We start from the raw sequence: 15934 nt of genomic DNA on the forward strand, positions 1-15934 counted from the left end.
GAAACTAAATCCACAGTGTGACACCAGTGAACGTTGAAACCCCCCCCCCCCAAAAAAAAAAAGAATCCAAACAGTTTCCTAGTGGAACAAACGACTGGTGCTTGTTAAAAGTTTGGAGATCCCGAGCTTATCTAACTTTATATGAGACAAACGATTCATTTAGAGGAAAGCTCGCCTTTTCTGTTAAAATATAGCAGAAGCCACTTCCCTGCTTCCCTGCTGCTGAGGCGCAGCCAGGCTGACATGCTTTCTGTTTGCCAACGCTTCCAGCACAGTCTTCAAAAAAAAAAAAAAAAAAAAAAAAAAAAGATTTCTTCTTTGACTGTCAGCAGCGGAATCTGAAGTAGCTGTTCTGGATGATAATTTTAGCTCTTTCAAGGGGGAAAGTGGGGGGATGGAAGCCGAGCGTTGATCTTTGGCCTTGGTCAGGAACATACGACCAGGAATCTCACCTGCAGGCAGGCAGGGAGGCAGGGAGGCGAGCAAGCACCCGGGACCGAGTTACACTTACATACACAGTGACTCTCCGTGTACTGGAGACATATGAGGATATACATGAGGTTTACGGTGCAAGTTGTGGGGAACAAAAAAAAAAAAATCAAACAAACAAACAAACCAAAAAAAACATGGTGTAAAATGTGTTTCGTCGTCATTTTTCAAAAAGAAGCGCGAGGGGGAAAAACGGATTGGTGAAATAAAAAGTGGCAGGTGAAGTGAGTTTCACACCAACCAAAACAAAAAAAAGGTGAATGGAAACACATCCGAGGTGCACTGATGTTAATACAGAGGAAAGAATGAATGAAAGAAAGAAAGAGAAAAAAAGACGGGGCCCTGAAATGACTAACGAACTAGCTGGGAAAACATACACGTCAATACAACAGTAGGGTGGAGATATAACAAGGAAAACAACAAAACTAGGCTGCATTATAAGTCATAGTACCTGCCCTTGTACATACACAATTCAAATAAAATGAAGACAGAAGTCGCTCACTTTGCCTTTTTGTCTGTTTTGTCTTTATCAAAAATATGTGGCTTTGGTAAACAAGTAGTTGTGGAGAAGTGTTGACTGTGAGAGGGCCCACTGGCTGACCGCTGGGACCCATTGGCTGACCGCTGGGACCCACAGCACAGCGGGCTGAGAATGTCTTTCCGGGGAGGTGGTTGTTTTTTTGTTTTTTTGTTTTTTTGTTTTTTGAGGCTATGATGTCGACGACACCCCCCACACCCCCCACCTTTGTTGAAGAGACGGTGAAAGGCAGCAAAACCTCCTGCTTGACAGTCAACCAAGCACCAGTTGAACAGTTTTTTTTTAAAAATCGTGATATCTATCGTGGTCATGTAGCAGCATTGTGTAAAATGGTCGGCGGAGGACAAGCAGTCTCCTCCGGAGCAGAAGTGGAAGACGTCGTTCCTTTGCCCCCCCCCCCTCTTCCCTCCAGCAGCCCCCCCCATCCCCCATCCCTCCATCCCTCGTGTGATGTTCCACCTGGCCGAGCTTGTTCTTCTTCTTCTTCTCCTCCGTGCGATGCGGTTTCTTCTGACATGTCGCGTCCCTGATAGTTGAGCTTTTTTCTTCCCTTCTGTCCACGCCGTCGACTTTGTCTCACTTTCTTTCCGTTTCCTCGCGGCTGAATCTCTCCACCCCCCCACCCCCCCACTCGTCCGACCGCGACGCTCTCTTTCACTCCTTTTGTTGCTGTTGGTTTTCTTCCATTCCTTGAATTCAAATTTTGAATTTCTCATCTCATCTCCGCGTCCCCGTCCCCCCCTCCACCCCCGTCCTTCCCAAACCCCGCCCACCCCTTAGTGTCAGTCGACCTTCTCCACCTTTCCGATGATCTTCTCCTCAAAGATCGGCAGGACAGCGTCGTCGTCCCGCACCTCCTCGAACACGACTCCGCAGTCAAACTCGTCACTCACTTTCTTAAAGTAGAACCTGAAGCACAAAGAAAGTGTGTTATGATTGGACGGAGGAGGAGACGGAATATTCAATAAGTCATCAAAGAGAAAAATACAACAAGCATTTTTGACAGCAAACAAACATGAACTAACAAAAGCAAATGTAATTCTCGTCGTGATAGATTAGATTAGAATAGAATATCGTTTTTATTTTGCAAAAAAACAAAACAAAAACAAGGAAACGCAGCCACTGACCCTTTTCATATGAACCCAAACCAGTATCGCTTCAACACTGAATATGGAAGCAGCAATGCTTTATACCGTACAATTAAAAAACTTGCAACTGCAAAATCGAATGTCAAAAGAACAAGACAAATCTTTTCAATTTTAAATGTCAAACTTTGACCCACGGGCCGGAGTTTGACACCTATGATTTGGATGTTAAAAGAACCGCCTCTCTCACCTGTAATGGCCCTTTTTGGTAAGCAGCTCCTTGAACTGGCCCAGAGTCACCACCCGGCCTTTGACTGATGTTCGGTAAGGGATGGGCTCTCCACAGAAGTAGTAGGCCACCGTCATGTTCTCACACACCTGACGCTTGCACGACTTGTGCCTTGGAGAGAAGAAGAAGAAGAAAGCCATCAAATGATGAAATAACACTTCATGCCGACGCAGGTCTGTGACGGTGTAAACAGTGTCATGCAATATTGGAGAGGACAAAAAACCAACATGATGTGCATGCAGACAGTCGTCAAAGTGGTTGAAAAGTTATTTCAAAGATAGAGAAACCCGCATCTCGCCAATTCTGATGCAACCGTCCTCTCATACAGCAATGTAAATGATTGATGGAACTACTGGGACGGACGGACAGACAGACGGATATACGGACGGACAGACGGATGGACGGACGGACAGACGGACGGACGGACGGACCTCTGCTTGGCCTGCTGCACAGCGTTCCTCCTCCTCTCCTCCTCCAGCCTCCTGCGGGCCTCCTCCAGCTGGGTGAGGGGGTTTGGCGCCGGGTTGGGGGGCATGGCTGGGTCCTGGATGAAGGGGTGAGAGGGCTGGACCTGGGCCGACGCCGAGCCGGGGATGGCCGGCGAGCCGGACGACGCGTTGTTGCGCAGCTGCGCCGACACCCAGGGGTGCACGGCGCCCGGCCGCTCCACCGACGTCGGCCGCGGGGCCTCGCTGCAGGCGGCCGCTCTCCTGGAGCTGCTGGCGCTGCTGCTGCTGGGAGACACAGCGGAGTAGCATCGTCAACCACGGGCTCTTCTTTTACATGCGATCACATTACGACGCAGCGCAGGCCATGCTGACCCTGCAATTCACACCGAAGGCATCAGCGGCAGACCGCAGTGTGCGTGTTCCCGCCACCAGGGGGCAGTGCGGGTGCACCCCAGAATGGTGAAACTGCGCTGTTCTATTTTTCATGCTTGACTCATTTAGTTTTTACATGCGGTGGATTTTACTGTTTGACGTCAACATGACGCATCGCCTTCAACGCTGTTCAGTTCGGCTGTCAAACAATAAAGCAGATTTCACTTCAAGTCTGACAGTGTAGTGAGCGAGACGCAGGTACACTTTAACTGACGGGCGAGGTAATCAAGATTGTGCTCGCAGGCCACCGTAGTTCACCGGCAAGCTCAGGAGAGGAATGGAGAGTGTAGGGGAGGGGGGTTCAACCACTTGATGTCACCGTTTCTTCTCAAAATCTCCAGAATATGACGCAACAAATACACAAATGATACATAGAGGCACTGAAATGTTGCTAATGGATCAACTGGGTTTCGTTCAGCGTCTTTATGGTCCTTGGGAAGCGTGGTGGGGCTCAGTGCGATGCGACTCACCCATGTGAGCTCTTCCGCTGTCTGTCTCCCTCCATCATCCACTGCAAGATCTTCTGGTTTCTCTCCAGATCCTCCAGCGGCACCTGCGTCTCCATGTTGCGCCCGCTCTCGTCCCCTTTGCCCAGAGCCTCGGACGCCTTCTTGCAACCTCGCCGTGATAGTGTGCTGCCTTTACTACTGCAGGACATCGACGAGAAAGACAAAACATCGGGTCCGGACGTCCAAATCAGAGAGGAGAAAAAAAGTTTCTGCACACTCGTAACATTTTGACTGAATCCTAATTATTGCTGCGGAAATATTTGCCAGAGATCTTTTTGTGTGTGTGTGTTTCAAAGTTGATAAGTGATCAGTGAAAGAGTGGAATAATTCAGTATAATCGCTGGTACTTTTCCCACTGTGTTTCAGTCACCTGAGCAGACAATGGCGTGCGACAGCAGCAAGCGTACCTGTAGCCCATGCCCTCAAGCGTGCTGGCCCCGGCGCCGTCGGCGTAGTTCCGACTTCTGGCCGGGTCTCCGTTCCACATGAAGTTGCCTTGAGACCTGGAGCCCAACTCCTCCTGGCCCTCCCGTCCTCGGTGGTGATAGAGCTGCTTGTGGTGGTGCACACCTGAGACAGACGCGACAAGCAGACCCGTTCACGTCGTTCTTTCAACAACGACACCAGAAACATAAACTAGACAAAGTCTTCTTTGCAGAAGTGCACAGTAAAAAGAAAAAGGCTGGGAAATACTTTTTCCTGCTTCAGCCCTTGATGGCTGTCTTGATAAGTGTATAATGTTTATAGGTTCACTGTTTTTATTAAATATATTTTTGTATTATAGGGGGAAATGACCTATATCGTAAATACTGACCATAATATATGTATGTGTGTGTATGTATATAGATAGATAGATAGATAGAGAGTGAGTGAGAGAGAACGGAGAGAGAGATGGAGAGAGAGAGAGAGTGAGAGAGAGAGAGCGGCGAGAGAGGGAGGGAGATAGAAAAAGAGAGAGAGAAAGAGAGAGAGAAAGGAGAGAGAAAAAAAGAGAGAGAGAAAGAGAAAAAAGAGAGAGAGAGAGCGATGGAAAGAGACAGAGAGAGAGGGAGGGAGCGAGAGGGAGAGAGAGAAAGACAGAGAGAGAGAGAGAGAGAGAGAGAGAGAGAGAGGGAAGAAGGGAGGGAGAGAAATGGGGAGAGAGGGGGAGAGAGAGGGGGAGAGAGACGGAGAGAGAGAGATAGGGAGGGAAAGAGAGAGAGAGAGAGATATGCAGGCCACTATGCCATCTGTGACCAAATGCTTGTGTTAATAAAAGGCTCAAAGAGCTGAACAGTGTTTTGCTTGATTGTGTACGAGTGCACGGGACAAATCAGGGCCCGACACAAAACAAGAGGTCTGGCACGGCTGTAGGTAGATGCACGCTGTGGCGCCCCCTACCTTTGACCCCGGCGGCAGGCAGACTGTGGCTCCCTCCGCGGTGCGGCGGCGGGGGGAAGTGCGGCGGGCAGGTGCCACCGTCAGGCGAGCGCGACGACTTGGGGGGAGTGTGTCGCCCGCCGCCTAAGGTGCTGTTGGCGGCCCCCGGCGACTGGCAGCCGGGGGTCTTCATCACGCGCTGCACGTGCTCGTCCAAGATGGACTCGGGGTCGTCCTCGTGCGTGTCCTCCATGGCCACCAGGCCGCCGTACGTGGCCGCGGCCGCCGTGTTGGCGGTGGTCTCCGAGTAGCGGGCGCCGTACAGAGGCGGGAAGGATGAGAGGACCGGCAGCGCCACGTTGTGCGAAGACCCCGAGGTGGTCACGGAGACGTCGGCGTCGTCGCCCTCTTCTTCCTGTCGGCCCAATCGGACAAACGTCGAGAGCATTGAACGCTTTCGGAAGCTGCCTTTTCCGTGACAGTTTTTCCACAAAATAAAAGCGAGATTTCTATTAAAAAAAAATTCCACAAAGTGCAGTCGCGACTTGCAAGCGTTTCCTTGGAATGTGAAGCACGTGAGGGGGAAATTCTGGTTAAATTCTGTCCCCGCGGAAAGCCCGCTTGCAAACACGATGTGCTGATGCGGATGAACTATGAGCAGCAAATAAAACTGCATGTGTTTTGCACCACCAAGAGGTTGAAATGTGTGTGCGAATGTCTCAATTAAAGTCTTATACAGTGGTCCCTCACTATAACGCGGTTCACCTTTCAAAGATGCTTTTTATTTTATTTATTTATTTTTTTTACAGCGGACAGTATGAACGCTCATTGTGTTCTGCGTCCTGATTGGCTAAAGGACTGTACTTTACTACACCATTGTCAATCAATGCGTTACTGGTAATAATTTCTAATGTGTCAAACCTCGTACATTGATCATTAAAATTAAATTTGTTGGAAACGTTTGGGGCTTGAAAACAGGTTTTGATCTTTGGTTTCATTTACTAAGATTGTACTTTTTTTTTTTAAATAGCGAGAGTTTGAACTTTGAGAGTGTTTAAATAAGAGAGAAATGTGAGAAAATGTCAATGTCTGTCTGAGAAAAGTGTATAAAAGTGTGTGATTAGGGGGTTTTACGGCTTAAAACATGTCAAATAATTGTAAAAAAATAAAGCTGATTACTTGGCGGATTTCGTCTATCGTGGGTTATTTTTAGAACGTATCCCCCGCGATAAACCAGGGACCACTGTATTTAGAAATACAACCATGCAATGACAAACAAACAGATTTCCTCGTCTTAAGTTGCTCTATTTAAACATACCAAGAAAACAAACACACACCGTAGTTAAACTACACAAATAAAATGTAAAAACAACTTCATTGGGAGCACAAGTGCAAATTAAGTAGCACCTTGTCTTAAAGACATGAATCGTTTATTACATGCCTCACTTGTCACATGTGATGCACGTGTAAATGATCAACCGTGCAGCGATGTAACGACGGAGTTTGCTCACCAGTCGAACTCTCTTCAGTCTCTCCTCGAGTCTCTCTTGAGCCTCGCGCTCTCGCAGAACCGTCTCCAGCTTGCTGATTAGCTGCGCTGCAAACTTCTGAGGCTCCACATGGATGTCCTTTGGCATGCGGTACGTGCGCTGCGTACAGATGTGGCCACAAATATTAAGACAACAACTCTTCCCCTTCAAGCCGGACAGGAAATCACTCAAAGACACGCAAGAGAATCCGGTTAATGTTCAAAATAAAAGCAATTTTCAAAATAAAATACAGCGAATGACAAATGCGATTATATTTGTGTTGTGTTATGTTAGGAGCATTGTGGCTTGAGAGAACCTCAATGTTTGAGTTTTTTTTTTTTGGAGAGTATCTGAACAGTTTAAGTACGTAATCGTTTTGGAATGTTCCGATTAAAAAATAAAATTTCCTTAAAGAAATTATTATTGTCCTCTCCAATTTTTTCCCTGGAGTATAAGAAACACAGTAAATATCATTTTATGATAACATGTCATGTTATGTAAATATTAAGTTACATATAGAGCAGCGTGAAAAAATTTGCACTTAATGTTCGATTAATCGCGAGTTAACTCAGGACACTAACGGGGTTAATTGCGATTTAAATTTTTAAACGGCTGACAGCCCTATTGAAATCAGAAAATGGAGGCTGCGACGACACCACTGCTGAAATTTCAACTCGATCGCCAGCAGTTCTGTAAATCCAGAGAGAGAACGAGTAGCTAGCTGCCAGTTACTCACAGGTAAATGAGGTAGGGGCACACGTCCATTGGCTTTGGCACTTTCATGCATCTCTTTACGATGCTGCTTTCGATATCTGTATGGAGGAATACCATCTCTGCCAAAGACAGGAAACAGAGCGTCGTTTACAACAACGTCACCAAAGCTGGAGGAAAAGCCACAAGGACGGCGTCGGTGTTGTACGTACATGCTGCTGTCAGTCAGTGAGAGCGTGTCGGCGTCGCTCGACATGCTCTGCTGCTCGCTGTCATTGGCGCTGGTGGCTGGAGCTCTAGCGTAGCCCATGTTAGCGTAGTATGGGTTGACTGGCTCCCGCCACGGCCTGTCAGAGAGCCAGGAGGAGGATGAGGAGGTGGAGGAGAAGGAGGAGGAGGAGGAGGAGGAGAAGCAGGTCAGTGTGTGGTTCAGAATCCACACACACTAGCAGTCAGAAGGTTGGACACACTATGACTTTAATGTCTAATTGAACCCAATTGGAACAACAACAACATACATACATTGCAATTACAGGACAAAAGTTTATTTTCCATTTTTCTACGGCAAAATGCTCATTTCCACTTTCACCAGAGTGCATCTTCAATTCACGCCTCTAAAAGGTGAAAGCCAATCTTGACACACAGATGTCAAAGGACGACTGGCTCACAGATGCAATGATTTACTTTTTGCATATCAGAATTTGGCGCTGAAAATGGCGCCGTTTCTTGAAATTTGATAGGGTCTCAGCATTTCGGTGGGTGCTACGAATCCAGTACCGAGTCCTGCACAGGGGCCAACAATGACGTTGTGTATTTGACCATTGCTGAAACAACAATGCGTTCACACTGAAATTTGAGGAATTGAAAATGCAAAATGAAGTCAGAGCACAAAGGCAGCAGGACGGACAGACGGACACCGACCTGTACTCCCGGCTCTCAGGCCTTCTCCTGTTGGTTGTGGATCTGTGTGATGCCGTCTGCATCAATAGGCTCTGCGTCAGTCTCCCTGCTGGTGTGTCTCCGTACTCTTCTTCCGCCTCTTTCTCCTCCTCCACCGCCATCGTTCCTCCTCCACTTCTGAAACGCAGAAAAAGTCACAGCCAGCGGTCAAACACCGGAGGCCTCACACTCACTGACGGACCGACAGGGCGCCACTCGGTTCCGCTCCTTCGGCCAGGCGTGCGTCCATAAACACTAGCGGTCATAAGTCTGGACACAGCGGTTTCAAATATATATAAGATATAAGATATCAAATATATGAGCAAGATATGTGGATTCATGTGGCAAAAGAAAAAACTGTTCGATACCTAAATATGTTATGTTACATATATTTTAAATGAAGGGTGGTTATTCGAGATCAGGGGTGTCAAACATACGGCCCGCGGGCCGCATCAGGCCCACAAACTGTATTCTTCCGGCCCGCGAGATGATTTTGCAAAATATACAAACTGCAATTTATCAATGAAAGAAAGTGCTGTTCTCAATGTGTCCACTTGGTGTCGCAATATAATTTCTGCTTCGCAAACAAACTCAATACCGGGGCTGAGCAAATCGGCACAAGTACATCCACTCACGTCTCCTATTGGCTGCCCTCAGTGCCCCAGAACGTCTCCTACTGGCTACCGTCAATTCCCCCTAAATGTCTCTGTCTAAACAGACAAAGCTGATGCAGGGCAGTGTTACCAACGTGGCGACTTTCTCCCCCCAAAAAGTCGCTATTCTCCCCATAGCGACTTTTTTTTTTTGTTGTTGTCAAAAGCGACTAGCGACAAATCTAGCGACTTTTCCTGGTGTTATTACGTTGCGATCAAGTGCAAATTGTCAATTATGCAAATCAGGCGACGTGATTTGGCGACTCCGAGCATCTTTCAGGACAGCCAATAGCGACTTTCCTCACTGAGGAGTTGGCAACACTGATGCAGAGTGCAGAGTGCTCAAAGAACACGAACAAAGTAAATCAAAGAAAACAACAGGAAGTTGTTATTTTTTTTTTTTTTTACGTTATTATCACCATACCATGATTTTACCGGTGCGGCCCACTTGGGAAGAAATTTTCCTCTATGTGGCCCGTGAACCAAAACGAGTTTGACACCCCTGATCTAGATCATCTAAAATAGAAAACTTGTTTGAGTTTTTTCACACTTTTTTGTTGAATCCATATTCCATAAAGTGTTCATTCATCGTTTTGATGCCTTGAGTGACAATCTACAATGTCAACAGTCAAGAAAATGAAAGGAAAGGAAGACCACGAAATGAGAAGTATGCGTCCAAACTTTAGCCCGGTTGTGTATGTGACGTGGACGCTTTGTCTCACCTCCACTCCTCGTCCTCAGCAAGTGTGGGCAGGTACCCAGGCACGGCTTTGACCGGCCCTGACGAGGGGCTCTGGTCACTGGGGTTGGGCTTGGGGCTCTCTCCTCCGGTCCGAGTGTACTCCAGGTACAGGTCCGACTTCAGAAACAATGGATACGTGTTCTCCTCCATCATGCTCTGAATCTCGATCTGGGCCTAGAACAAACAGCGGGTCGGGCCGCAACTGTTACTCAGTCACACAGAATGTACACGGGTAATCTTGTGTTTCTTTTGAATGACCTTTGACCTGGCACTTAAAACATAACAGATGCTTGGACGCACTATCTAATGCAATGTCTTCTCTTTATCTTTAGTACTTTCTACACTGCAGGTGGACCCCTGAAGACGTCAGAAATATGAGCAAGATATACATGGAATTCTGCAGTAGGGCTGCGTGATATTAGAAAAACACGCAACATGCAATATTGCTGTTGCGTGTTGCGATCATGATATGACTTGCGACGAGTAAACAAATACTTCAGTGTACAGTGTTCGTGTCTTTCTGCTTTGGATTTGCTGGTCACACAGGCTGCAGACAATGAGGAGCCTATGCAGACACTGAAAAACAATATGCAATCTTTTATTTCCAACAAGAGGTTTGTGTTGAAAGAGCTGCACCTGGCAGCGGCTGCCATATCGACACTGAACCAACGCAGGTGCACAGCAACACAATGGCTGTGTCTCAATTCAGGGTCTGCACCCTTCGAACCGAGTGTCCTCCGTCTGAAGGAAGTGTCCTCCAAAGGACCCGGCCGAGAAGGACGGACCAAACCCCGCCTCCCCGGTAACCACCCGGGACGGTCTAGCCTTCGGCGTATTTCCTGGTTGCGTCACCGCCGTTCCCTCCTGCTGGCCAACCCCGGAAGTTTTCATAGCCTTAAGCTAACCATTAGTTCACCATCTAACGATGGCGTTGGATGTTCAAATAAATAAAAACCCTACTGAATATTTTATGTGAAATTTCAATACTTAAATTTATATGAAGTGTCTTTGCCAGTAGATGGCGCTATTTCAGCTGACTTCCCAGGATCCCACGATGCTTTGCAGCAGCACGCAAAGCATCCTGGGATACAGAAGTACGCAAAGGATAGTAGCGGTGCAGCCTTCGATTCAGCTAAAACGAGGCCGCATTCCAAGTACGCACTTGGAGCGTCCTAAGGACTTTTGGGAATTGGGAGGAGCCTTCGCGCAGTGCTGTGGCGCAACTTCCTTTCAAAATGCGTACTGCAAGGATGCAGAGCCTGAATTGTGACACAGCAAATGTCTCGATCACTTGAACGGAGCATTTCAAAATAAAACTGCTACCCCAAAATAATTTAAATAACTTAAATAAAGGTGGAGAGAAGAATTTAAATCCACCTGCTGTGTCTCACATTGCAAATGTTTCACACGAGTAATTGGTTTCCTTATCGAACAGCCGATGCGTCGCAGTCAGCTGATCGTCAAAAAAAAAATCACGCACGTTGCCGGCGGCAATTTTTTAATGAAAATAAAGAAAATGTAATACCCGAGGGAAAGCAGTTGCCTCAGGCAGCCCAGGTCAAAATGTTAACTGGATGCTGACTTCATTTACTAATACCCGAAGAAAGTCGTGCTCGCTGTTTATTCGGGTGAAATGCAGCCGAGCTCGACGACAACTGGCGTGTACCGTTTTCTTAGGTCACGGGTACGTATTGCTTACGTATATTCGCTGCGGTAGATGATGACTTTTGACAGTAAGGCGGATATTTTGAAGAGTTTAAATATAAAATGTGTTTGAGTTATTTTACACGGTTGTTTCCTCCATCATTCCATGCATGTTCAAATGCAGTTTTGATGCGTTCAGTGAGAAACTGCAACGTCAATGAATGAATGTTCAATTCATAGGGTGAGTCTTTGACTGGTAGTGTAGATTAAAATTAGATTTTGGATATAAAGAAAAAAAGAAGAAAACATTGAAATTTGATTTCAATAGTGGACCAACTTTCAAACCAACTGATTGATTCCGGAGAACGCGGGAAAACTCTCTGTGAACAACTAAAACACTGCTTCAATGAAAGGCTCAGCAAAGCTCCAAAAGAGGATTGAAGGCAAAGTCACTGAGGTCAACAACAAACATGGCCCAAGTGGGAGGATATCACATTGTTGACACTTGCTCTTTGTTGTTGCAGGTTCTGAAACATGAAAGTGCAGCACAAGTGTCATACTGGAAACCACAGTTTGTATCACCTTGCCTTTCCTCATTCACCCAAAATGTCCTTCAGGATGAGGACCAGCAGAACCTCACTGGCATTAACTGCTAAAGCCTACTTTCAAATGCTATTCACGCTTCAGCGTCGCTCTGCTTTCAGCGATGGAGATGTGTCATAACACAAATACAAACTGTGTCGCATCACAAGGGAAGTGCATCCCTTTCACACCAGCAACAATCAGCAAGGCAATCAAATGACACAGGCAATGATGTATACGATGATGCAATATGATGCACATTAAAAGTATGACAGCTTCAGAGGCCAGAGTGCTTGATGTGCTTGATCATCATCACAGTCACCGATGGTACATTAAGATGCCTCGAGTTATCTTTCCAGTTGCGTCTCATCCACGATGGCTGACACCAGCAAATATATTAACGACAGATTTTGCCCTCAGCTGCGCACCGCTGCAAACTTTTTAAGCTGTGATAAAGACAGAAACGTCATAAACCCACTGCATGCCAGCTGAAATTACCTGTTCAAACATGGCAGGATCTGGATGAGGCTTTCCCACGCACTCTCTGATGAAGCTCTTGGTGGCCGCTTTGATCTGCCGGGAGACGATGCCACTGCCATCCACGATGTACTTCCTGTAGATGGCCTTGGCCAGTTTTGTCCTCTTCTCCTGACTCGTCTTCCTGAAGCCCGAGCAGGCAAACCAGAAATCCAGAAGGTCCGCGCACCCTTCCTGGCACAAGAAGTTCCGGAAGAGCTGGATGCCTTCCTGATCGTCGAGCAGAGAGTGAAGAGACTCCGCCCACTTCAGGTACGGCGGAGTCGGCGATGCCGACCCCTCAGGTTCGTAGCCCAGGTCCAGGTCGGGACGGCGCGGGGTCGCAGACGAGGAGGAGGCCGTGTAGCTCGACGCTTCGACCATTTTGGACGAGGACGAGGAAGAGGAGAAATAGCCCAGGGTCTGGGAGAGGGGGTTGGGACGGGTGCCTGCCGACTGGACTGCCTGGTCCACATCAGATCCCTCTTCGCCGGGAACCGGCGGCCGCGGGGCGTCTTCTGTAAAGTGGGCTGGGCCATTTAGAGAGGCCACCACTCCACCGCCGCCCCGGTAGCCGATCCCGTGGATTTCTCTGACGACACTCATGTCTCTGATTGCACAAGGCAGAGGTCAGATTTTGCCCTCTTGCGATGAGTTTGCTGGCAAAGAATTCCACCTGCGATGAGAACGATAGGGTTTAGTGGTGAGAAATCATCATTTTAAAGCCTACTCTTAAAATGCAATTCATGCTTCACTATTACTATATTATCATCACGGTTGTGTCACAGCACAAATAAAAATGGTGTCACATCACAAGGGGAAGTGTATCCCTTTCAAACCAGCAACAACCAACGAGGCAGTGATGTATATGATGATGTAATATGATGTGTGAGTGTGAATGTCCAGACAAGCATCATCGCACCTTAAGATGCCTCAAATTATCTCTCCAATTGTGTCTCATCTGCCATAGTTGACGACTAAAAGCCAATGTATTACTCGTTAGTGCATTACTTGAATCCTTTTGCAGAAGAGTTTGTGGACTCCTATCAGCCTTTATTTTGGAATTTTATATCAGCCATTTGCATCCACTGCTCATTCTTATTCACACGCCATTTGTCTGTTTAAAAAAAATAAATGAATATGTGCATTTCTGGAAACAGAAGTGTTTTTGTTTTGTTAGACGCAGTGACCTCTTGACATTTTGTTTGGAGAAATCTACAGGTAACATTTGTTAAATACAGTTTTTCTTACTTCCACGTGTGCACAAACTACAAGTAAATCTAAATGGAAAAATGAATAAACATAAATATGTTATCGGTTATTGGTCTCGGCCTTGAAAAGCAGGAAGTTATCTGTATCGGCTTGAAAAAACACATATTGTGCATCCCTAATAAATTTACAACGAGGACTGTGACTATAACTGAGTCGTACATTTCATTGTTTTAGATAACTACTTTAAATATATCTTCAATTAACCCTGATGTACAGTACTGTTTGAAAAAACCTGTCGGTCCCAAATTGTGTTTACTGCATTTATAACCAGAGGACTTCAATACTTGTAGAAAGGTGAGGTCTCTACTGAAAATGAGTTTGTTGGAAGCCAAATGTTGTAAAGCCTGCTCGTGGAAATCAGATACACATTGTGCCATAGGACAATGGTTGACGGTAACAACTTTTTTACTACGCTTTAGAAAAGATAATTTACACTGTAAAGAACAAACTTTACGAGTTCTGCAAATTATAGGATATGTTTTCTAACTTTCTTACTAACAACAACATGAGTAGTGATGGTTGGCTGGATGATGGGAAGGATTGAGGCCATATTATCCCCATTTTTCTCTTCTTTGCTTTCCCTTTTTTTTTTGTTTACCACTGTAAGTTATTGAATGTAGCCCTAAACGTTTCTAACATTGTTGATGTGTGCCTTGTTATGTTGTATTTCATGTTAATTACAGACGACTATAACAAATACATGTTTTAGAAAACAAAACGAGATTGACTGTGATCAATAACACCAGATGGTTCAGACTCGGTACTGAGAGCTCGGGCCGAACCAAAATACGGACATAAAGTTTGTGTGGAGTGTTTTGTGAGGCTTAGCTTTGAGGCTAGCTTTGTGCTAACGCTACTCAAAATAAAAGGAAACACTTGGACAGGCCAGATTGAAATTCCTCACATGACCAAGTCCAATTCAAAGGCTCGAAGAAAGCAGCTAGCAAGCTAGCCTCGCTGCAATGCCACCAGCAGTGCAGTGGCAGCGCTTTGAAGTGAGAATCTCATTCATCTTGGCCTGCAAAGACGGTGGGGGGATGGGTACAGAAACAAACTCAAACTACAAGCACACACAAGACGGGCCTGTAGTGCACAAACACTTCAACCCGACTCAACTTTGTTGGTTTTCGCATGCCAATCAAACTCTCGCTAAAGTAAAATCAACTTTTCCAACTGTCGACCCCCGACAAACGGAGCGATCTCAGATCAATCAAAACAAGAAAGCGAGGGCACGTTTTCCACTCTAGTGGCTCCAGCGCCAGTTAGCTCCTGCGTTAGCCACATTTGCTTAGCATGTTAGCCGGAGAGCTAACGCTAAGCTAAGTACGTGAACGTTGTGTGTTTCCTGCTGGGGAGTCTCTCCTACCTCTGTCTCTGGAAGCCCGAGCCCCGTAATCCACTGCATTGGGGATACTGGCACGAACTGTGTACTCCAAAACGCAGCATAGGGATGTTTTCCGATCATAAATATTGAGGAAAATGTCCCGTCGACTGCCCCCTTAACTCCCCATGGTGGCTGCCTGGTTTCACAGCAATAATACACAGCAGCGAGCGAGAAAATACGTGCGTGCACGCCGACGCCGCGCTGTGGTGGTTCACTTAGAACTGCAGCGGATAGAATTAAAGAACCGTTGCGTCCGAGCCTTCACATCATTGAGATTTCCACTTTTCCTGTGACGAATGTCATTTGGAAAAAAATAAATAAAAATAATAATAAAAAAAAGCTACTACTACTACTACTACTACGAATATTCTAATTTACATAGTATGTTTGTGACTGGTCAATTACGTGTGAAATTTTCGAAACATAAAATATTTGTGGAAAATTGGTAATTCAGGCCGCACTGTGTGTGTATATATATATATATATATATATATATATATATATATATATATATATATATATATATATATATATATATATATATATATATATATATATGTGTGTGTGTGTGTGTGTGTGTGTGTGTGTGTGTGTGTGTGTGTGTGCGCGCGCGCGCATTTATACATATATGTACAACAACAACAACAACAACAACAACAGCAACAATAATAATAATAATAATAATAATAATAATAATAATAATAATAATAATAATAATAATAATTATTATTATTATTATTATTATTATTATTATTATTATTATTCCCGTGACCCTGAGCTCGGGAAGAAGCGGGTATGGAAAATGAATGAAT

At 45.9% G+C, this 15934-nt stretch overlaps 1 protein-coding gene across 2 annotated transcripts; it reads right to left on the reverse strand.

The window, feature by feature from the left end:
• Positions 1-1314: 1314 nt before the first annotated feature.
• Positions 1315-15314, reverse strand: LOC142879795 (axin-1-like). Of its 2 annotated transcripts, none has more exons than XM_076013285.1 (13): positions 15105-15314; positions 12449-13142; positions 9705-9898; positions 8312-8467; positions 7603-7737; positions 7416-7512; positions 6662-6799; positions 5172-5565; positions 4199-4361; positions 3753-3929; positions 2833-3132; positions 2363-2512; positions 1315-1936 (listed from the first exon to the last, which is right to left on the reverse strand). In XM_076013285.1, the coding sequence occupies exons 2-13, from the start codon at positions 13070-13072 to the stop codon at positions 1810-1812; spliced, it is 2655 nt and encodes an 884-aa protein (XP_075869400.1). In that variant the 5' UTR covers positions 13073-13142; positions 15105-15314; the 3' UTR covers positions 1315-1809. The 2 variants fall into 2 exon arrangements, with proteins under 2 accessions (XP_075869400.1, XP_075869393.1); XM_076013278.1 differs by having other exon boundaries at positions 2833-3135.
• Between the last annotated feature and the right edge of the window lie 620 nt (positions 15315-15934).

The sequence above is a fragment of the Nelusetta ayraudi genome, unplaced genomic scaffold (assembly GCF_046127955.1).
Source record: "Nelusetta ayraudi isolate G7.1 ecotype Tasmania unplaced genomic scaffold, CSIRO-AGI_Nayr_v1 ptg000006l, whole genome shotgun sequence".
NCBI lineage: Eukaryota > Metazoa > Chordata > Actinopteri > Tetraodontiformes > Monacanthidae > Nelusetta > Nelusetta ayraudi.